The sequence below is a fragment of the Dama dama genome, chromosome 1 (assembly GCF_033118175.1).
Source record: "Dama dama isolate Ldn47 chromosome 1, ASM3311817v1, whole genome shotgun sequence".
NCBI lineage: Eukaryota > Metazoa > Chordata > Mammalia > Artiodactyla > Cervidae > Dama > Dama dama.
Window position 1 is genome coordinate 42,973,786 of NC_083681.1, and position 23,676 is coordinate 42,997,461.

At 36.8% G+C, this 23,676-nt stretch overlaps 1 protein-coding gene across 6 annotated transcripts in view; it reads left to right on the top strand.

The window, feature by feature from the left end:
• Positions 1-23,676, top strand: part of SBF2 (SET binding factor 2) — a 489,641-nt gene that overhangs the window by 348,089 nt on the left and 117,876 nt on the right. For all 6 annotated transcript variants that reach the window (XM_061147798.1, XM_061147803.1, XM_061147799.1 and 3 more), the window contains one exon: positions 5,002-5,070. In XM_061147798.1, the coding sequence (XP_061003781.1) occupies positions 5,002-5,070 (69 nt within the window). The remainder of the gene's footprint in view (positions 1-5,001; positions 5,071-23,676) is intronic.

Here is a 23,676-nt window from a genome sequence, read left to right on the forward strand (position 1 = left end):
TGTAGGAGGAAAATTAAAGGTAAACCACATAGCAAAGTTCAAAATAAAACATGTATAGGCATTCAAGTACTTGCAGGCTTATAAAATGCCTGGTATGCCTGTAACTACTTTGCTATTATGTGGCCAAAACACAGGGGACTTCAGGATGTGTATTTACGAACTGATTCCCCAACAGATAACTGCACTATGCCGAAATGCTATTGCTATGTCAATGATTGTACTTCTTGTTTCAAAATTTTTCCATTTTTCAATGTAATTAACTTAGAATGTCTCTAACGTGATTTACAAAAAATTTTATATTTATATTTTGCAATCAGCATTTAACTGGCGCTCAGGTTTGAGACATGCACTACAATGTGTAAACATTTTATAAGATAATAAATAGCTTCTAAATGTTTTATGATTGCCTGTTCCCTGCTAATTGGTCAAGGATTGAAATTCCCCATTGTTTAATTTTTTTTAATTTGTGGGAAATTTGTATAAATGAGTGTGTGGGACTTCATATCACAGCTGTTGTCATTTAAAGTTTGGACAGCATCATTACAAATGAAGCCCTGCTGTGAAATCAAAGTCAAAAGGCATCTTGGCATCCCAATCATTTCCTTAGGAGAAGATTACAGCTCAAGTCTGTTGAACTTTATTGCCTTGGGCCTCATGACAGTCTTCAGAAACATGCAAAGCATTTCTGTTAAAGAAACTCAGATGTGCTAGGACACAGGGGATGACATTCTTGCACATAACAGTGTCCTAAGCAAGAGAATGAGGAATAAGTTAGGAAGAAAAAAGATGAGTCACACTTTTTGCCGTATTCTGGGATTATTTTATAAAATCCATGGAGATGACAGAACAGGAAAAGGATGTGGTGTTTTCCTACACGGCCTCTGTATTTTTTCCAGTTGTACTGAAGTATAATCAGCAAATGAATTTGTAATGTATTTTAAGTATACACCATGATGATTTAAAATACCATACATTATAAAAGGATCCCCACAATCAAATTAATTAACACATCCATCACCTTGCATATTTACCTTTTTGGGGAGGATGAGAATACTTAAATTCTACTTTCTTAGCAAATTTTCATTATATAATAACAGTATTATCAACTATACTCACTATGTTATACATTAGATTCTCAAACCTTATTCATCTTATATATACTCTTTTACCAGCATCTTCCCATTTCTCCCATACCCCAGCCCCTGGCAACCACCATTCTACTCTGTGTTTCTTAGTTCAACTTTTTTTTTAAGACTCCACCTGTAAGTGATACCATGCAGTATTTGTCTTTCTTTGCCTCGTTTATTTCACTTAACCATAATACCCTCTAAGTTCATCCATGTTGTTACAAGTGGCAGGATTTTTTTCCTTTATAAGGCTGAATAATATTGCGCATATAAACTACATTTTCTTTATCCATTCATTCTTTGATGAATACTTAGGTTGCTTCCACACCTTGGGTGTTGTGAATAATTCTGCAATGAACATGGGAGTACAGATTTCTGTCCAAGATAATTATTTTCTTTGCATTGTATATATACCCAGAAGTGGGATTCTTGGATCATATGATAGTTCTATTTTTAGTTACTTAAGGAACCTCCAGTTGTTTTCCATAGCGACTGTACTAGTTTACTTTCCTGCCAACAGTGTGCAAGGATTCCCTTTTCTCTACATACTCCTCAGCAATTTTTTCTTGTCTTTTTGGTAATTCAGCTCAGTCTCTCAGTCGTATCCGACTCTTTGCGACCCCATGAACTGCAGTATGCCAGGCCTCCCTGTCCGTCACCAACTCCCGGAGTCCACCCAAACCCATGTCCATTGAGTCGGTCATGCCATCCAACCATCTCATCCTCTGTCGTCCCCTTCTCCTCCTGCCCTCAATCTTTCCCAGCATCAGGGTCTTTTCAAATGAGTCAGCTCTTCACATCAGGTGGCCAAAGTATTGGAGTCACAGCTGCAACATCAGTCCTACCAATGAACATCCAGGACTGATCTCCTTTAGGATGGACTGGTTGGATCTCCTTGTAGTCCAAGGGAACACAAGAGTCTTCCCCAACACCACAGTTCAAAAGCATCAGTTCTTCGGCACTCAGCTTTCTTTATAGCCCAACTCTCACATCCGTACATAACCACTGGAAAAACCATAGCCTTGACTAGATGGACCTTTGTTGACAAAGTAATGTTTCTGCTTTTTAATATGATGTCTAGGTTGGTCATAACTTTCCTTCCAAGGAGTAAACATCTTTTAATTTCATGGCTGCAATCACCATCTGCAGTGATTTTGGAGCCCCAAAAAATGAAGTCAGCCACTGTTTCCACTGTTTCCCCATCTGTTTGCCATGAAGTGATGGGACCAGATGCCATGATCTTAATTTTCTGAATGTTGAGCTTTAAGCCAACTTTTTCACTCTCCTCTTTCACTTTCATCAAGAGGCTCTTTGGTTCTTCTTCACTTAATGCCACAAGGGTGATGTCATCTGCACATCTGAGGTTATTGATATTTCTCCCAGCAATCTTGATTCCAGCTTATGCTTCCTCCAGCCCAGCGTTTCTCATGATGTACTCTGCATAATAGCCATTCTAATAATGAGGCTACAACTCACTTTGGTTTTGATTTGCATTTCTCTGATTGTTAACAATATGGAGTACCTTTTCATGTACCTGTTGGCCATTTGTATGTCTTTGAAAAAATGTTCAGTTCTTTTGCCCACTTTTTAATTGAGTTATTTGGTCTTTTTTACTCTTGAGTTGTATGAGGTCCTTGAATATTTTGGCTATGAACCCTTTATTGGATATGTGATTTGCAAATATTTTCTCCTGTTGCATAGATTGTCTTTTCATTTTGTTGATGGTTTTCTCTGATGTGCAGGAACTTTTTAGTTTGATGTAGTCCCATTTGTTTATATTTGCTTTTGTTGCCTTTAAGTGTCAGATCTAAAACATGATTGCCAAGAATAATGTCCAGGAACTTACCACCTGTGTTTTCTCCTAGGAGTTTTATTGCTTCAGGTCTTGTATTCAAGTCTTTAATCCAGTTTGAGTTGATTTTTATGTATGGTATAAGATAGAAGTCTAGTTTCATTTTTCATGTGAATATCCAGTTTTCCCAGCCTGCCTTTATTTTAAAATAAAAACATAAATATGGTTTCAAAGTAATGACTGCCTTCCTATTTGCAGGGCAGCAAAGGAGACACAGACATAAAGAAGAGACTTTCAGTCACTGTGGGTGAGGGAGATAGTGGGATGACCTGAGAGAGTAGTACTGAAACATATACATTACCATATGTAAAACAGATTGCCAGTGGGAATTTGCTGTATGATGCAGGAAGCCCAAAGCTGTGACAATCTAGAGGGGTGAGATAGGTTGGGAGCTGGGAGGGAGGTTTAAGAGGAAGGGAACATGTGCATGCCTGTGGCTCATGTTGATGCGTGGCAGAAACCATCACCATATTGTAAAGTAATTATCCTCCAGTTTAAAAAAAAACAACTAGGATTTGCGCAACAGTAAGGACACTGCCCACTGCCCTCATAGAAACTTCTTAGATAAGCCTGAGTCTTCCTTGTAAAACCAAGCTTCTCTTCCCTAATATATTTGCTGATGTATTCATGGAACCTGATGGTTAATATAAATTCTGTTAGTTTGCTTTTTACGGAAATGAGATGTTCCCCCCTTAGAAATGGAAACCACATTGATTAGCAGCCATATCTCAGAGACCTTGTTCTACCAGTGACCTTTCTTTTTCAACCCTCTCTTCCTTGGATTTTCCTTCTTGGAGTGCGTGGGTCCCTTCTAATTTTTACAGAATCAAAGGATTACATAGAATGTTAGTATTCATCTGGCTCAGTACTACCAAGATTCATTCAGCCACCCATTTGGATGTCATAACTCTTCCACAGCTTCCTTCCCATTATAGCTATGAGCATTTTCATTCGGGGCCTTTGTTTTACTCTACTCACTTATACCCTCATCATGTCACCAGTAACCTGTTTGATTCACAAGTTTCTTGGCTTTTTTTCAATCTTCATTTTACTGAATTTCATGAAGCTTTCAACACCATTGGTCATTTCTTCTCCTGACATCTATAGTATTGTGCTCAGTCGCGTCTGACCCTTTGTGGCCTCATGGACTGTAGCCTGCCTGACTCCTTTGCCCATGGAATTTTCCAGGCAAGAATACTGGAGTGGGGTGCCATTTCCTACTCCAGGGGATCTTCCTGACCCAGGGATCGAACTAGTGTTTCTTGCGTCTCCTGCATTGGCAGGTAGATTCTTTACCACTAGTACCACCTGGGAAGCCTGACATCTATAGTATTGCTTTCTTCTAATTTCTTTCCCATCTTGATTTTCCTTTATTCCTTCTATATAAGCATATATCTTCCCCAGGTTTCTGTCCTTAGCTGCTTTTCCTCATTCCTCTCCATTTTCCTAGCAGCTGCACCATTTTACATTCCCACTGAGATTTCCTGACTTTTCCCCATTCCCCAACATTTCACCCAGAGGGTTTTGGCATCATTGATATTTCTTGCCTGATCCATAACAAAATTTTACATGCAAACTCTTCATAGGTAACACTAAGAAAAAATACACTATTTCAATTATAACATACATCCCAGTCTTAGAGAAGTTAAAATGTGGAGGGAAAAGGTGTATCTTAGGTTCAGTCAAATGCAGTAGTTAAATATATTTAAACCCCCTCCAAAATTTTTTGGACAAATTACACAGCTGTGAATATAAATGGAAAATTAAAAGTAGCTACTCACCAATAGTATATGAAAATATCTTTCTCAAATGTATTTTTACATCAAAAGAATGTGCTTTAGGACAGTATTTTTTTTTCCAGCTCTTTTTTCACAATTATCTAGGTAAGTCTTAATGACAATTTAGAATAAAAGTAAAAACCCCTTAGTACAGTAAATAATGTATCATAGATTTTTGTTTCCATATATTTGTGATTTCTGATAAATGTCCTAATAATGCTCATTTCTCTTTGTTTTCTTTAAGGATTGTTCTAGTTTAGAAGAATATAACATTGCTGCAGCATTACTCCCTCTGACTAGTGCTTTCTATAGGGTAAGTTTTAGTGGTCTGTATGTAAGTCATTTTGATTTATATAAATGTATTCAGCTTGATTTATCATGAAACTACATCAATCCCATCTCCTGACTATATCTAAGATACATCTGTGGTTATATTTATTATAACATTTGTTGCATACTATGTGTAAAAAATGAAATACATGTTAAATTATCTCCTAAGATATAACCCAACCACTCTATCCCTACTTCATTGTTCTTTAGAGCAACTTAATAACCTGAAATTATGTATTGTTTAGTTTATATTTGACTGCTTTCCGCCACCAAAGAAAACAAATTTGGTGGGATATTATCTGTCTTATTCATTGTATCCCAATGTTAATCAATAAGTTTCTACTGAATGAGTGAATGAATGAATGAACACACTAGATAAATAAATGTAAGGCAGAAATTAGAGATTAACTTCATTGGCAACTTCTGTGAACCTTCTTAAAATTTTCTGGAGTGTTCCGTGCTTTTCTTAATTCTATCACATATTGTAGTTCTCCTGTCCATGCCTTTCAAAGAGATTGATTCTTACGGCAAACAAGTCCAGCAAATTCTTATTCTCTCTTTTCTTGTGAAGACTTGAAAGGAGTTAAATAGCCACACTCTGAAGAGCACATTGATTATGTCCTTCTGAAATATACAATAGGAAACAATAAACCTGTGGCAGCCAGGCTGCCTCATGGTCCAGCTATGTGCCGTTAGCCTCAGGAAGCCCAGGACTTCAGACAGGTGTTATTTATGGAAGGACTCCTAGCTTAAGCTACTCCCTGTTTCATGGACTCTAAGTCAAGAGAGATTATCAGATATTCCCAAATCTGTTTTAGTGGAGAACTAACTTGGCATCAGATAAAGTGCTTTAGCTAATTCATAAAAATGATCCATGCCCTTAGATGCTGGCAGATTCTCTTGTTCTTTTTGTTCTGCCCATCCTTTTTGTTTCATCCACCATTTCTGACTGATGAGGTCTAGTCCTCTTCCTGCACTTTGTATGTGCTCAATAAATATTTCTTGATAAGACCAATTTTTTAAAAACTTTACTTCAAATGGTTTGTCCACAGTTTCTGAGTTAAAAGTCTTAACCCAAACATTCTCCATAATCAGGAGCCCTTTCTCTGCTGCCAAGTCCCTGCATATTCCTCTTTCTTCCTCCTTACCTTCCCATCCTCTCCAAAAGCAGAAAATGAAATTTATGAGACTCACACTTCTGAGATCCGGCAGGTCATACTGAGCATCCTCAGGAAACAAGGACAACTCTCAAAATTTTTAATCAAATGAATTTGGCTTTAGAGACTAATGACAACCAACTGGAGCTTGGGCATTATCTTTTGGTTTTCCCTTCACCGGTCTCCAGGCCCACTCTAGTTTTTCTTAAATGCATATATACCATTCTTCTCTGAAAGCTCCTTAGTGGTTCTTCATCTTATTCCTCTCCTAACATGAAGAACAGTGTTACAAAAATAGGTCAGGCTTTCCTGTGTCTTAAATCATCAAGGAGGTTTGTCTCCATATCCCAAAATAACCAGAAAATTTCTAAATTTTCCCACTTTAACATCTAAGATATTTATTTCTATATAATATCTAAGTTTAAAAAATAAGAAATGTAGGGAAAATAAGAACTGACAGTAGAAACTCAATTGCTCAAGAAATCCAAACTACTGAAGACTTTTTTTAAGCTAGATTATTAACCTGTTTTACAGTGTGTATTCGCGAGGGTTTGGTCATCAAGCAAAAGCACCATGAGTGATAGGAAGTAAGGAATCTATTGTAGGGACCAGCTTTTATATTGTTGTAGAAGCTGGAGAAGAAGTTTATGGAAAGCTTCAAATTAGGGTCTACCTGTTGGCCTGATGTCACTGTAGGTCATCAGGGCAGCAGTCAGGAAGAAAAGCTGGGCATGACAGAGGGAAGAACAAGGGCAAAGTAGAATCTGTGTATGTTTCTCATGTCCTCCAACCTCAGGGAGTGAGGTGACCTGAAAAAGAAGCCACGTTGTTGGCCATGGAGCTACACATGTGCCTAGCTCTGAGGAGTAGCTAATGGAAGAGATCCAACAGGAACTGAAAGAAATGTGAGCCTAGTTCTTCCCACACTTTAAGAGGACCCAGCAGATTAGTTATAAAAGTGTATGAGATACAGCAGCACCTGGCTGTACTGACCTTCAGAGTGTAGTGGCCACTGCTTCATTTTTGTCTTACAAATCTTAGACACATTTCTCTGTCGTTAACCCTAACCTGGACTCATGGGGCAAAGAGAGTTCTGGGAAATATAGTTCTAGCTTAGCTTAGTTTACACAGTGCAAAACCATTACACTGTGGTTTTTTTATTTGTTTGTTTCATGAATGTTTTTAATGCAGTTAGTTAACAAGCAGGGATGCTTGCCATGCTTTTCTCTGTATACAGACTTACATTTTATGATGAGTTTATAGATTTAATTCTTTATTGTTGGCTTGGCTTGATTTTACTTGGTTTGTTTTGGTTTAATTTGGGCATGAATTACTCAAGGTCCAGTCAGGAGCCAGAAACTATAACAGTAATATGAGCAGGAAAAATTTAATATAAGGAGTTGTTAAGTAGTGATAGGGGATTAACTACTAAGAAGTACAGAGGATTTTAAAGAATACAGAAATAGCAGATAAAGGGAGCAGCTTGTCTAAGGTTCAGGCAGAATACCCACAAAAGGAGCAAATTTGGAGAGGGCCACTCTCCAACAAGATGAGATTCAGACCTTGGTGGAGAAGCATTGCTATGACCGCTGGATTGCTCTCAATTGAAGTTCACTGAGGGGCCACAGGCTTGGACTGGCAAGCAGGAAACTGCCTGCTGGAGTTCTGACAAGACTTGCTAGGAAGCCACCATCTCTGGGGTACCACTGAAAGTTGCAAAGTGGTGAGCGCATCTGGGTGTCCCACACACAACTAGCAGGAACAAGAAGGAAAAAGCACACCAGAACCAGGAAAAGAAACCAATTCATACTGTAGTGTCCCAACTGACAAAGCTTAATATATTGTGCCAGCTGACAAAGAAAAAACATTGACAGATCCAGCTGCAGTACCACAAAGCAAGGCAAAGGCAGGTAGATCCGGAGGGGAGAGGCTCTGCATTGATACCCAGCAGACAGGGTTAAGGAGTAGATCATATTGATTCTTAGATACATTCTGTGTTTCTGTCTTACGGGAAATTATTGCTGATACATAGTGGATTTGTTAATTCAGGAAAATTCTGTAGATGTAAATTGCATTATCCTGGCCTTTGATTGCACATGAGCCATCCTCATACAGTTCAAAGGGTGTAAATTCCTGACTCTTGCTCAGCATTGCTTCAGAAAATGGACTCAGCTGCTTGTCTTGCTTAAACTTGCTTTGAAAATATTTTTAATAACATTTATTAGTCTTTTTTTTTTCCAATGCACCAGGGGTTTATTGAGCATCTCAACAAAAAAGGCTGCTATACCAGACAACATCTTGGGCAGCAAGATGAACAAAACATTGATGGGGCCACTAGAAACTTATATTAGTCTTTATAATGTAATAAATAATAAATAAGCTCGCCCACAGTTTCATCAGTCAGGTGGACATTTTCTTAAAGCAGTATATATGCATGGTTAGAAAATTCAGATGGTACAGAGAGATAGAAAATGCAAAATAAACACTCACTTTCCCACCTCTACTCCATTTCTTCTGACGGTTGGTTTCCTCCTGGGGGTGGGGGGGAGTGTATTTTTGCTAGAATATACAGATAAGATTATTTTTTAACTAAAGTGACCACACTGTGTTCTCACCTTGCTTTTTTCACTTAGTAGTATATTTTGGAGATCCTTCTATATACCTAATTAGTATATAGCATATATACCTAATTATTTTTAATGACTGCATATATGTATACATATATACGTCTTTTTAATAGTGGAACTCAAAGCCTGCTCTGAGTAAGATGGTGGGAGAGATGATGGATCAGGTGCCTATGTTGTTGGTTTTCTTTTAAATATATCAGCTATTTTTTTAAAATTGAAGTATAGTTGATTCACAATATTAGTGAATTAGTGTTAGTTTCAGATGTACAGCAGAGTGATTTTTTTTTTTCAGATTATACCCATTGAGTTATTGTTGTTTTTGTTTAGTCACTAAATTGTATCCGACTCTTTTGCAACCCCAGGGACTGCAGCTCGCCAAGCTCCTCTGTCCATGGGATTACAAGATATTTAATATAATCCCCTGTGCTATACAGTAAATGCTTGTTGCTTATCTACTTTGTATGTAGTAGTTTGTATCCTTCCTTCCTCCCCTTTGGTATCTATAAGTTTGTTTTCTGTATCTGTGGTTCTGTTTCTGTTTTATATATAGATTCATTTGTATTAGCATTAGATTCCACATATATGTGATACTGTATAGTATTTGTCTTTCTCCATCTGACTTATTTCATGAAGTATAATATTCACTACATCCATGTGTTTTACTACAAATGGTAGTATTTCTTTCTTTTATGGCTGCATACTATTCCACTGTGTGTATATATACACACCATTTCTTCTTAAGCCAGTAGTCTGTTGATGGGCATATGAGTCGTTTCCATGTCTTGGCTTTTGTAAATAGTACTGCTGTGAACATTGGGGTGCATGCATCTTTTTTAATTATAGTTTGCATTTTTTTCAGATGTATACCCAGGAGTGGGATTACAGGATCATATGGTAGCTCTAATTTTAGTTTTTTAAGAAACTTCCTTACTGTTTTCCATTGTGGCTGCACAAATTTACATTCCCACCAATAGAGCACAAGGATTTCTTCCCTTTTCTCCACACCCTCTCCAGCATTTATTATTCATAGACTTCGATGATAGTTATTCTACCCAATGTAAGATGATACTTCACTGTGGCTTTGATTTCCATTTCTCTAGTAATTAGCAGTGTCAGACATCTTTTCAAGTGTCTCTCCACCATCTTATGTCTTCTTTGGAAAAATGTCTATGTAGGGCTTCTGCCCATTTTTTGATTGAATTGTTTGTTTTTTCAATAATGAATAATATAAGCTGTTTATATATTTTGGATATTAATCCCTTGTCAGTCACATCATTTGTAAATATTTTCTCCCATTTCATAGGTTGTCTTTTCATTTTGATGGTTTCCTTTGCTGTGCAAAAGCTTTCAAGTTTGACTAGGTTCCATTTGTTTGTTTTTGCTTTTGTTTCTTTTGCATTGTGAGACTGATATAAGAAAATATTGCTACAATTTGTAGCAGATAATATTTTGCCTATATTCTCTTCTAGGAATTTTAGGGTGTCATGTCTTATATTTAGGTCTTTAACCCATTCTGAGTTTATTTATTTGTCTGTATGGTTTAAGGGAGTGTTCTAATTTCACTGATTTACACATAGCTGTCCCAAATTTCCCAACACCTTTTATTGAAGAAATTGTCTTTTATCCATTGTATATTCTTGCCTCTTTTGTCATAGATTAATTGACTGCAGATGTACAGGCTTATTTCTGGGCTCTCTGTTCTGTTGCATTGATCTATATGTCTGTTTTTGTGCCAGTATCAGACTGTTTTGATTATTATAGCTTTGTACTATGGTCTGAAGTGTAGATGGGTTATTCCTCCAGCTTTGTTGTTCTTCCTCAGGATTGCTTGGTAATTCTGGGCCTTTTATGATTCCATATAAATTTTAGAAATCTTTGTTCTAGTTCTGTGAAAAATGTCATAGGTATTTGATAGAGGTTCATTAAATCTGTGGATTGCTTTAGGTATTATGGCCATTTTAACAATATTAATTCTTTCAATCTAAGAGCATGGAATATCTTCCCATTTCTTTGAATCATTTTCAGTTTCCTTTATCAGTGGTTTCTAGTTTTCAGAATGTATAGTTTCTTTTTAATTTAAAAGATAATTATGCATATACTTACCCTTCTCATAAAAAGTGGCCCAGATTAAACACATGTCTCTCTTTTAGAGCTTTGCTTAGACTAAAAGATGTACCACTTTTGACATTATCTATGTGAGATCTTTGGGAATTTGTTACATCACGGCCACCATAAATTTAGGGGTTTTTTTTTCCTCTACAGTTCTTTCACACCTTTTTCTACTTTAAGAAACTTGTATTTAATGTGTCTAATTTGTGAAGCCTTTCTTGAAGGTAGTACCTTAACAGCTAGGTTTAAATTATTAGGGTTACTATGGTGAAAAATAGTAATTTTTACATTTTATTACATTTATTGTTTATATGGTACTTTCATCCTCAGCTCAGAAGACGTTTTTGAGGTATGTCAAACGCTGTGCTTATATTTGTTGCTGCATTACAGGTGAATAGCATGGTCCTTGCCCTCAAGAAACATACTGTCTAATGTTACATCTTTTAATTCACTACTGACAGAGGAACTCTTTCACAGTTACTGAGTAACATTGGGCTGCTCTTTGTTTACTTAGGTGCTTTTTATTCAAAGATCATGTTAAATGAAGACCCTTTTAACATGGTAGCAGTGAGCAACAGTAAAGGCTATGAACCACCATCTAATACCTTCTCCTCAGTGACCTATGTACCTTAGAGTTGAAAGTGAAAGTGTTAGTCACTCTCTTTGAGACCCCCTGGACTGTAGCCTGCTGGGCTTCTCTGTCCATGGAATTCTCTAGGCAAGAATACTGGAGTGGGTTGCCATTCCCTTCTCCAGAGGCTCTTCCTGACTCAAGGATGGAACCTGGGTCTCCTGCATTGCAGGTGGATTCTTTACTGTCTGAGTGACCAAGGAAGCCCTACCTTAGAGTTATGCTGTTGCAATTCTTAATAACCCAGGTAATCTGGTAATCTGGGGAGAGTCCTATCAAAGTATGACAAATCCCTCTCATTACTTCTGTGAGGCACATCTGTTCGTTACTGATACTCAAGATGACTCACAGGAGAGATGAGGCTTTCTCCTTTGGCACCAGTTGTGGTTTATGTTTACCCAAGGAGAAAAAGCAGCACCCTATTTACATTAAAGTCAAGCACCAACAAGTGTTGCCTTCCCAAATTCCAAAGATTTCCCACTAGGGATGGCACTTTGAGAATGTTTTATTGATTAATCTAGGTCTCATTCAGCATAAAAGCATTACTCAGGCTCTCATTCTCAGTAGAAGTAGATTTCTTCTTCAAAATTCTCGTTTCATTTAGTACATAAAAATGTCTTTTCTAAAATCTAGTCACATGGAAGATTTATTTTTATTACTAGATTTATTGAGGTATAATTTAAATACCATGAATATCCACTCCTTTTAAGTTTCATTTCAGTGACTTTTAGTATACTTCCAACATTGTGTAAATATCACCACCATCTTATTTTAGGACATTTCCATCACTCCCAAAAGAAATCTCATGCCCATTTAGCCACTCTCCATTCTCTGGCAACCACTAGTATACTTCTGTCTCTATAAATTTGCCTTTTCTTCATATTTTATATAAATGGAATCATATATATCTTCTTTTATGTCTGACTTCTTTCACTAAGCATAATGTATTTGAAGTTCACCTATGGTTTTTTGAAGATTTCTTTAGGGCTGTTAATTATTAATGAAAAAATTTTCGCACTCTGAGTGCTTAGGTCACCTTCTGTAATTTTCACCTTATTTCAAATTATACCTAATACAAATGTAATATATAATTAGTTATCTTTCAGTAAATACATTAGGAAAACATATGAGATGTAAAGCATGATTTCTCAATTTAAAGGAATGTATTTCACATTTCTGTCTACATGATTTTATGGGGTTTTTTTTAATATTTCCATTGCTAAATTTTAACTTTTTCTGATACATTCTAAATGAACATCTACCAGTTTATGTCACTAAAAAAATTTGAGACCTAGATATCATTTCTATTTCAAAATATAAAAGCCCAAAGTAAGTATATTCAGCATGATGTGATAGGAAAATCTGAAACATGTTATTTGTATAAACCTAGGTTACCTAGTCAGTCAGAGAAGCAGAAAGTTAACATTAAAGCATGAAAAATCTCAGAATTTGCTGTTTCATCTCCTGAACAATGATCTTCCTGCCACCAGACTTTAGTAGTAATTCTGCCCCCCAACACCTATCCCCAAAATAAATGAACTAAAACCTGTAATCAATATGTTTCATATCAAAGCTTGATATCTCTTATGTAAGCCTGTGCACCTAACAGAGAATAGTAAAGAACAGAAGTCCAAAGGAAGGTGATAGGAATAATAACATTTATTGAATTTTTACTATGTACAAGATGGTACATTTGGTTTACTATACCTAATCCAAGTCAGTGAGTATTATTATTTCCATTTTAAGACAGAAGAAGCTATGCCTTAGAGAGAATCTGTACCACTGAACCGGTATGTGGCAGAGCTGGAACTCAGACGCAGTTCTACTTGACTGCAAAGCCTCGTACTGTTTAACTGTGATAGGATCCCCACGTGAGCCCCAGTACGCAGCATACTCTTGGAGCTTTTTGTCCCTTTGCTTAGAGGTGTTGAACTGGCGTCACTCCCACCTCCTCATTCCTTCAGCCATTTGCATCCATATATCCAGCAAGGATATTTCATTAAGCTTTGGCTCGGAGGAGGCAAAATTTAGGAAATGCTGATTGTTTGTTTGTTATGGTTAATTTAAGAAATAACTATCCCATGACATTATTTATAAATCTCTAACTTCCACATATTTCTAATATAAAGCGTACTAAGTACACAGGATCACACCAGATGCACTTTTGTATTTCTTTTACTTTAGAATTTACTTAAATAACTAACTGACTTTGTCTCTTAGTAATTAACATGGACTCTACTTTTCCCACAATAGATACAGCAGCTTCTAACGGATGGAAGATTGCTGCTAGAAGAAAAATCTTTTTGTCATAAAAAATAGATATTTCATCAGTCTTCATTTTTCTGCCTTTGGTACATGACAAGAGAGTTTCTTAAAAATCTACAAAATACGAAAAGAATTTTGTTTTCTTAGACTTCAAGATCTGGATATATTGCATTTCCTATAACAGATCTCAAAGGATTACATTTTTGGCCCAGAAAAGGAGAGAGATGATAAAGTGTCTTTTTTCACCTTTTTTTTTTTCTGCTTTAAGATCACATACTAATCTTTTTTTTTTTTCACATACTAATCTTAAGAATAAGTCAGCAGAAAAACAATTCAGAGTGAAGACAGGCATCAACACTGGGCTGAATCCAAATTTGGCCTAGAAAAGATATGAATATGTTTACTATAGCAGATGCTTCCAGTACAGCAGAGTTTTAGAATGGCCAGAAAAATAGTATCTTGCTTTTACTTCCTCTACCTTCTTCTTTTCTTTAGGACAGTATAGCATTCCTTCCTTCTGTCTCTCCAACACAATCTCTTCTTGCTTCTCTTACTCTTTCTTTCCAGTTTTACACAGCTGCTCCTTTCTCCTGGTCTTCCTGGAAAGCCTGTATAATTATATAACTAGTTTGGAATTACTATTTTTTATTGTTGTTATTGTTTAGTCACTTAAGTTGTGTCCTACTCTTTTTCCACCCCATGGACTGTAGCCTGCCAAGCTCCTCTGTCCGTGGTATTTTCCAGGCAAGAATACTAGTGTGGGTTGCAAATTTCCTTCTCCAGAGGATCTTCCTGACCCAGGGATCAAACCTTGGTCTCCTGCATTGGCAGGCAGATTCTTTACCTCTGAGCCACCAGGGTAGCCCCATTTTTTATTAATACTAGTTTAATATTCACAGTTTAATGATAGAATTATTATAGAATAATTACTCAAAAGCTTGAGAGTGGATATTAATTATTATTGTGTTTTCCAGTGAAAAATTAATAAATATTTATGGAGCATTTTTCTTGACTATTCAACTTTTTCATATTATGTTCAGAGGTTGGAGGCCCTTTTGTTCATTCTTCAGGAAATAAGACAGCCTACTAGTACAATTGAGTTTAATAAACATTGAATACTTACTACCGTGTCCCAAATGTTAGTAATACATGGTGAATTAGTTAGTAATGGTTAGTAATGAATGGTTAGTAATACATGGTGCTCCCTTAAGGAGCACACACTTACAGAAAAGACAGATTAGTAAAATAAATTACAGCGTAACTGTTCTAAAACAGGTATAAGTACTATACATTAATTTCTGGTGCAGCAAGGAACACTACAAATGAATTATTGACATTTGTGCCTTGAAAGACAAATAGGCATTTGTCTCACAGGTGGTGATGACGTGAGAAATGGGTGGGCTGGGAAGACATAAATATTATAGGCAGAGAAGGTATCATGAATCGCTTATTGGGAATTATGACTATAAAGGTGGAGGCCCAGAGACAGGGTAGTTGGTGGCTTTTCTGTGAAGGGCTTTGTGTGCCATGTTAAGTAATTTGAATAATGTTGTATAAATAACAGATTTTTTTTTTTTACTTCTATGCTTATAATTTTTTTAAAGGTTTAAACAAACTAATAGCAAAAATAAGATTTGAAGGAACATAGTTACTTGTAAATATAAAGTTACTTTAACCACTTTGGTAGAAAATTTTATTTCAACAAAATCTCTTGAGTATCTGTTTTGTGTAAAACTCTGTCCTACAAATTGTGTGAGTTGCAAAGATTCATAAGACTTGCTTTCTGCTATCCATTGATTATCTAATAGGATAGATAGGCATGAAAATGACTAGTACGAAGTAGACTAGAAAGAAACAAAGTGAATTGTTAAACTGAGTAGGAGTGTGTCAAGGATTAAGGAGACTAACCTATTATTTATTTTTTAAAGTCCTCTATGATCTCCCTTACTTAATGACACCATGATTTGTGGGAATTCTGTTTTCTCTTCCTCCCTTTCCCTCTGGGTTCAGGTTTTGATATGTGTGAGTTTTGTCCCCTCCCTCACATGGGGGCCTTCTCCCTTAGGCTTTCTAATCAGTTTTTCATGCTTTCCAGGGTGTAATTGTCCTTGTCTCCTGATTTCCTTCTTTTCAGAATCTCTGTTATTTCTTCTGCTTCATCCAGCCTTAGAGCATCCTTCAATATTAATATATGTGAAAGCTACACAAATGAAGACACTTTCACTAATGTTGTAGAGAAAGTTACTCACATAATTTGTTACCAGAAATTAGCCTTCAATCTCAAGATATATTACCAATATTCAGTCAAAACTGTTAACTCCAATCATTCTCTGAGAAATATCCACCTTGGAGGAGGGACCTACTGTTTCTTCCATTATTATTGTATAACAGAGTTGAGTTTGAAATAAACTACCATTCAAAGTGAAGATCCAACCAGATGCTTCGTAACAGAAAGATGGTCTGACTTTACTCTCTTTGTTCATGTATATATACATGTATAGTTCTGGAATTTGATCCCTTAAATGAGTGTCTATTGTAGTAAGAGGTTAGGAGAACATGGTGTGAGTATAATTATTGTAAAGGGTATTCAGTATACTAAGAAAAGATCAGAATCTTGGTTACATAAAATCTTCAGCTAAATGCCAGAAATTTTGCATAAGAGAGTTATAAATGCAGGTTTAAAATATGTATGTTGAATGGACTAGACACTATTTATTTAAATATTCTTAAAAGATTCTATATAATCATAGTGTATAGTTACTTGTTTTTACTCAGCTTAGTTTCCTGGCTAATACTGGTTGATTTGTTTAATTTGACTCAGACCAAACTGAATATTACATGTAACCTCCTTATTTGTGTGTAATCTAGACCTAACTACAGAAATTGTCTGTGTATTTCCCCAGTGTCACTAGGGTCCAATTAAACTGAATGATAGATTCAGTTCAGTTCAATTCAGTTGTTCAGTTGTGTCTGACTCTTTGCGTCCCCATGAACCGCAGCACGCCAGGCCTCCCTGTCCATCATCAACTCCAGGAGTCCACCCAAACCCATGTCCATCGAGCCGGTGATGCCCTCCAACCATCTCATCCTCTGTCGTCCCCTTCTCCTCCTGCCCTCAATCTTTCCCAGCATCAGGGGCTTTTCAGATGAGTCAACTCTTCGCATGAGGTGGCCAAAGTATTGGAGTTTCAGCTTCAACATCAGTCCTTCCAATGAATACCCAGGACTGATCTCCTTTAGGATGGACTGGTTGGAATGATAAATTAGGAATAATGATACCAGTAAGACCCTGTGTATAACCTGTCTGTTGAATATGACAGGCTTTAATGTTAATTTTGCATATCTGTTATAGCTATTGGCTATTGAAAGAGAATAAGTAAAAGAATAATAAAAATCATAATTACTTTTATTGAGTACTTCTGACCTACCAGGAACTAAATTAAATGTTTTTTTATGTATAGGATAATAGTAACTATTATTATTCCCATTTTTTGAATATTATTATACTATTTAAAAAAATTCTTTCTTAACAACACATGGTAGGACTTCTTGGCATCTAAAATTTGAGCTTGTCTGAAACTCAGGTACCTAGATTTTAGAAAACAAGGTGAAAGCTCATGAAATAATTTTTTTCTTTCATGGGTTTTCTCATACTTGATAGTTTTTATTTATATACAGAATTCACTCTGGAATTTTTTAAATTTACCCACAAAGGGACCTCCCTGGCAGTCCATTGGTTAGGACTCCACACTTCCATTGTAGCAGTCACAAGCTGGATCCCTGGTCAGGGAACTAAGATCCCACATGCTGCAGAGCACAGCCCCCCAAATTTTTTTTAATTTACCCACAAAGATATTTTCAGAGTCAAAAAAGTAATCTATGTTCACAGCCATTTAACTTGTTAAATCTCAGAAAAGATTTTTATTATTTCAGTAATTCATTACTGCTATGTATTATATGTATCATGTAATACGTTAAGGGCTTCCCCAATGACTCAGCAGTGAAGAATCCATTTACAATGCAGGAGACAAGAATTGAATCCCTGGGTCGAGAAGATCCCCTCAAGGAGGAAATGGCAACCCATTCCAGTATTTCTGCCTGAAAAATCCCATGGGCAGGCTGCTATCCAAAGGATCTCGGAGTCAGATATGACTGAGCAACTGAACACACACACACAAGTGTGATGTGTTATATTTTTATTGAAGTATAATTGATCTGCAGTAGTGTGTTTCAGGTACACAGTAAAGTGATTTGGTTTTTATAAATATATAAAACATATATTCTTTTTCAGATTCTTTTCCATTATAGGTGCTATATAGCTTTACAGCAAATCCTTGTTGTTTATCTATATTATATATCGTAATGTGTATCTGTTAATCTCATACTCTTTAATTTATCCCTCTCCCATTGCCCTTTGGTAACCATAAATTATTTGTTTTGTCTGTGGGTCTGTTTATATTTTCTAAGTTTATTTGTATTGTTTTTTAAATTTCACACGACAATAATATGTAATATTTGTCTTTCTCTTCTTGACTTACTTCATTTAATGTGATAATCTCTAGGTCCATCCATGTTGCTGCAAATGGCAATGTTTCATTCTTTTTTATAACTAATATTCCATTGTATATATGTATCACATCTTTATCCATTCATCTTTTGATAGACACTTAGTTGCTTCCATATATTGGCTATTATAAATAGTGCTGTTATAAACGTTAGAGTGAATGTATCTTTTTGAATTAGAGTTTTCTTCTCTTCTGGGTATATACCCAGGAGTGGGATTGCTGGATTATATGATAATGTGTTATATTATTAACATGTCCTGGGCTGTCTTTTGTAGGGAATGATGAGATAATGGATGATGTGCAGCCACCACAAATACTACAATGACTGTAGAGCTGATTTCAGGAGAGAAATTGCATTCACCCTGAGCCATCCATTGTTATATTCCAGAGTCCCTTTGTGATTAGTTTCGGTTATAAAATAAAATTTTCCTTGTGGAAAGCTAAACATTCTTAGTGAGATCAAGTATTCACCTGCTTTTGTGAAACTACTTGCATTGACCAGCCGAGACTGAGATTTATAGTTAAAAACACATTGATTTACACTTGATACATTTTATGGGAAATTTTTTATTATGCTCACTTTAGAATAGAGATCAATTAAACCTTTACCTGATAGTATCTTATTTAAATAGCTAATGAGTATAATAGTCTTACAGAAAGAGGAATCCCTATGCCTCCTCTAAGGAACCTGGTGAGCAGCTCACCCACTGTCACCATGTCAGTTGCAAGGAAACCCTGCCTGGAAGAAAAAAAGAGCTAGCATCTCAGTGCTGGCAAGCTACAGAGGAGAAATTCTAACTTGTCTCCCTCTGTTTGCATCATTGACTGTGCTTGAAGGCATGAGGTTGTAGAATCGGACCTTGGGCTAGTTACTTCCACCTTCACTTCTGCTCCTGGGGTAATGGAAGGTGGCAATAAATACAGCACGGGTGTTTATCTGAAGACATTTAATGAATTACAGCTAGAGGAGTGCAGCCCCTATTTACTTTTGTAAAGGGAATGGGTGGCAAGAGTTCTAACATTTTTCTTTATTTGGCCCTGGCTGTAGTATATACTTAGAAACAATCCAGCTGCATGTCTTTTCCACTGAGCACACTGCAATTTTAATTCATTTTCAGTAGATCACTTTAGCAGTTGTTTATTGAATACCTACTGTGTATACAGTGCTGCAGGAATGATGATGATGATAGCAGCAATAAAGTGTATTAAGTATTTCCTATGTGCCAAGCACTGTGGCTAAGCACTTTATGCACTTTATGTACATTAGAAGATCATAATCTTTTCAACCACCCCATAGTCTAGATATTATTTTCTCCATTTTACATTTGAGGAAACTGAGTCTAGATAAATAACTTGCCAAGGTCATACAACTAGTAAGTGGGAAAAGGTGGTATTCAAATCTAGGGACTTCCACTTTGACAAGGTAGCATACTGAATATTCGGAAACATCCCAGGCCAATACTCCCACCACCAGCATTAAAACACTTAACATGTAGGATGATATAAAATATCTTATTTAATGCATAACTCAGCACAGGAAAGTAAGGAAAATCTTCAAGGGTGAAAAATGAAAAGGAAGCAGGAATCTAAGGTGATATGCTGTTGCTGGCTAAAGCTGCAGCTAACCTGAAAGCATCTAGTTATACCCTGAACCTAGAACCTTTGGCATTGGGTGGGGAGACTGAAATCTATAGACATACTTATAAATTAAAAAACACTTCCTAAGCCATGGCAGTCTCTTGCCTGGATATTACTCTCTTATTGGTTTCCCTGCTTTCACCTTTGCCCCCTATATTCTGTTGTCAACACAGCTGCCAACATTACCATTTTAAAATGTACAGCAAGTGTGTCATCCCTCTGCTAATAACCCCCTTCCCCGACTGCTGCTTATCATACTCAGAGGCACTTTCTTACATTAGCTCTGATTTTGTCCCTCAGTTCCCTGTTTTTACTTAAATGTCATCTTCTCAGTGAGGCCTATCCTGATAACCCTATTTAAAATTTTACCCATCCCTCTCTAGCACTCTTGCTTCCTCTTCTCTGCTCTTTAGTGGGTATGTGCACATCACGTATATGTAGTATTTATTTTCTCAGTCTTTCCACTAGGCTCCAGGAAAGCAGAAAATTTGACTGGTTCGCTGGTCTATCCCCATCTCCTAAATTGTGCGTGGTACACAATCAGTCCTTAATAAATTAAGGAAATTAATGAAAAGGAAAACCAAAAATACAGTACAGGGGATCAACAAATCCCAGAGTTGTTTTCTAAAATGAGTAATAACTAGACTTTATACTCTAGTTTTATCTAACTCCAGAATCTGTCCCTTTAACCATCACATAGGACACAGCTTCTTCACCTTCACAAAGCTTACCACCATCTAGTGAGTGGACCCTGGAGTCAGATTGCTGCTGCTGCTGCTGCTAAGTCGCTTTAGTCGTGTCCGACTCTGTGCGACCCCATAGACAGCAGCCCACCAGGCTCCCCTGTCCCTGGGATTCTCAAGGCAAGAACACCGGAATGGGTTGCCATTTCCTTCTCCATTGCATGAAAGTGAAAAGTGAAAGTAAAGTCGCTCAGTCATGTCTGACTGTTAGCGACCCCATGAACTGCAGCCCACCAGGCTCCTCCATCCATGGGATTTTCCAGGCAAGAGTACTGGAGTGGGTCACCATTGCCTTCTCCGGAGTCAGATTGACTGGAACTTAATACCTGTACGAGCTTAGGCATGTTATTTTACTTCTCTCTATGGTTGTTAACCATAATAAGAATGATAAGAGGATCTACCTTATAGGGTTATTATGAGCATTAAATGCTGTAGGATATATAAAGTGTTTTACTGCCCAGCACATGATAAGCCTTCAATAAGTGTTAATGACTACTGCTGATTTTTTTTGTTATTATGCCTTTTTCCTCCTCCTTTTCTCTGTGTCTAGCTTAGCGCAGTTCTGCCAAATGAGAGTAACAAACACTGTGAAAGCCGGTCAGAAGTCCTATAGGTAAACACATTGATTGTCTAACATAAGAATCAGCACTCAAACTAACTGTCCAATAATTCTTACTGGCTTTGTGCTGAGTGTTGGTTTGTTGGTTAGCTGGTTTTGTTTTATTTTCAGAATACTAAAGATGTATTTATTGCATTTTCTTAGCATAGAAAGCTCTGTGCCAAAGTTGTGCTGAGTTTTGAAAGCAATAATAGACAAATGATATGAGAAAGAGAGGAATTGTGGAAGAATAAAAGACGTGGTCTGTGTATTGCTCTTGGATTAAGAGAACTTGGTGATAACCCTCCAGGGGCCCCATAAAAACAACTCTCCCCCAATACACACATACAATATATACACCACTCTACTTATCAGGCTGCACACTCCCTAATGAAAGGTCATGTGCTGATTACTTGAACCGAAAACATACAAAATATCTGACCAACTCCCCATTGATATCATGGCAAATATATGGATTTAGACGTAGACTGTCACTAAACATTGATACGTTGGACTGGAAGGAATCTAAAAGTTTTAGTCAGGCCTGCTATCTTTTCTTCCTGTCCTTGCTGGCAAGATTGCAAACTCAAATGTTTAAAGAAATCAGACTGGTAATGTAAATGATTGAAATGGAAATGTACAGAACTACAGAATGTTTGTTCCATGTTAAGAGAACATCTTCTGTTTAATTCCAGTCTTGTTGTCAGGTAGAAATATGGGCACAGTGTTGCTGGGTCTTGCACTTTTCAAAGTAAGACAGAAATCGAGCTTGGGGGTGTTGGGGAGGTTGGTTTGGTTGTTTTAATTTTATTGACATATAGTTGATTTATAACATTGTGTTAATTCTGCTATACAGCAAAGTAACTCAGTTTTATATATATATATGTGTGTATATATACACACATATATACACACATATATACACATATATACACACATATATATATATGTTCTTTTTCATATTCTTTTCCATTATGGTTTATCATAGCATATTGTATATAGTTCCCTGTACTATACATTCAGGCTTCCCTGGTGGCTCAGTGGCAAAGGATCTACTTTGCTAATGCAGGAGACAAAGGTTCAAGTCCTTAGGTCGGCAAGATCCCCTGGAGAAGGAAATGGCAACCCACTCCAGTACTCTTGCCTGGGAAATCCCATGGACGGAGGAGCCTGGTAAGCTGCAGTCCATGGGGTCGCTAAGAGTTGGACATGACTGAAGCGACTTAGCAGCAGTAGCAGCCAGTATTCTTGCCTGGGAAATGCCATGAACTGAGGAGCCTGGTAGGCTGCAGTCTATAGTGTCGCTAAGAGTCGGACACGACTGAAGCGACTTAGCAGCAGCAGCAGCCAGTATTCTTGCCCAGGAAATGCCATGGACAGAGGAACATGACAGGCTACAGTCCGTGGGGTGGCAAAGAGTCAGACACGACTTAGCAACTAAACAATAAGCTATATATACTAGGACCTTGTTGTTTATCCACCTGAGTTTGCATCTGCTAATCCCAAACATGCAATCTTTCCCTCCGCCACCCCATCTTCCCCTTACCAACCTGAAGTCTGTTCTCTGTGTGTCTCTTTTGTAGATATGTTCATTTGTGTCTATTTTAAATTCCATATATAAGTGATATTATATGGTAGTTGTCTTTCTGACTCACTTCCACTTAGTATGATAATCTTTAGGTCCGTCCATGTTGCTGCAAATTTTAAAAAAAATTTTCCTAATTATTAATAATAAAATCCAAAATAAAGTAACTGCAAGATGCCAGTTTGTAGCCCTTACTATAGAACCTCTGTGTGGATCTATGTAGATAGCAATGAGAAATGCAAATTTTAACCTGAAAGAAAGGTTTGACTGAAGGTATAAATTTGAGAGGCTTCTAAAGAGAGATGATTACTAAACACTATTGGGAGGAAAGAGAAAATAATAGAAGTCAGAAACTTGGGGGAAATTTCTATGAAATGAGAAAAGGAAGAAAAGCCAAAGAATGAAGCAGAACAAGAGAATCACATACAGGAGATCAAGGGAACTTGCAAAATTTCTGCTTTTGAATAGAAGTTAAAGGAAGAAAAGAAGTTGCTAATTTGAGCAGTCTTTCAGTGCCTTTAAAAATCAACTAATCATTATTTAAAAAAAAGAAAAACCTGTGAAAGTAGAAATGTTATTGTGAGCTGAAGCTAAACTCTAACTTATTCTACTCTGTAGCATGGAATTTGATGTATTCTGTTGGCCCCTCCAAGTACATTTGAAGGGAGGAG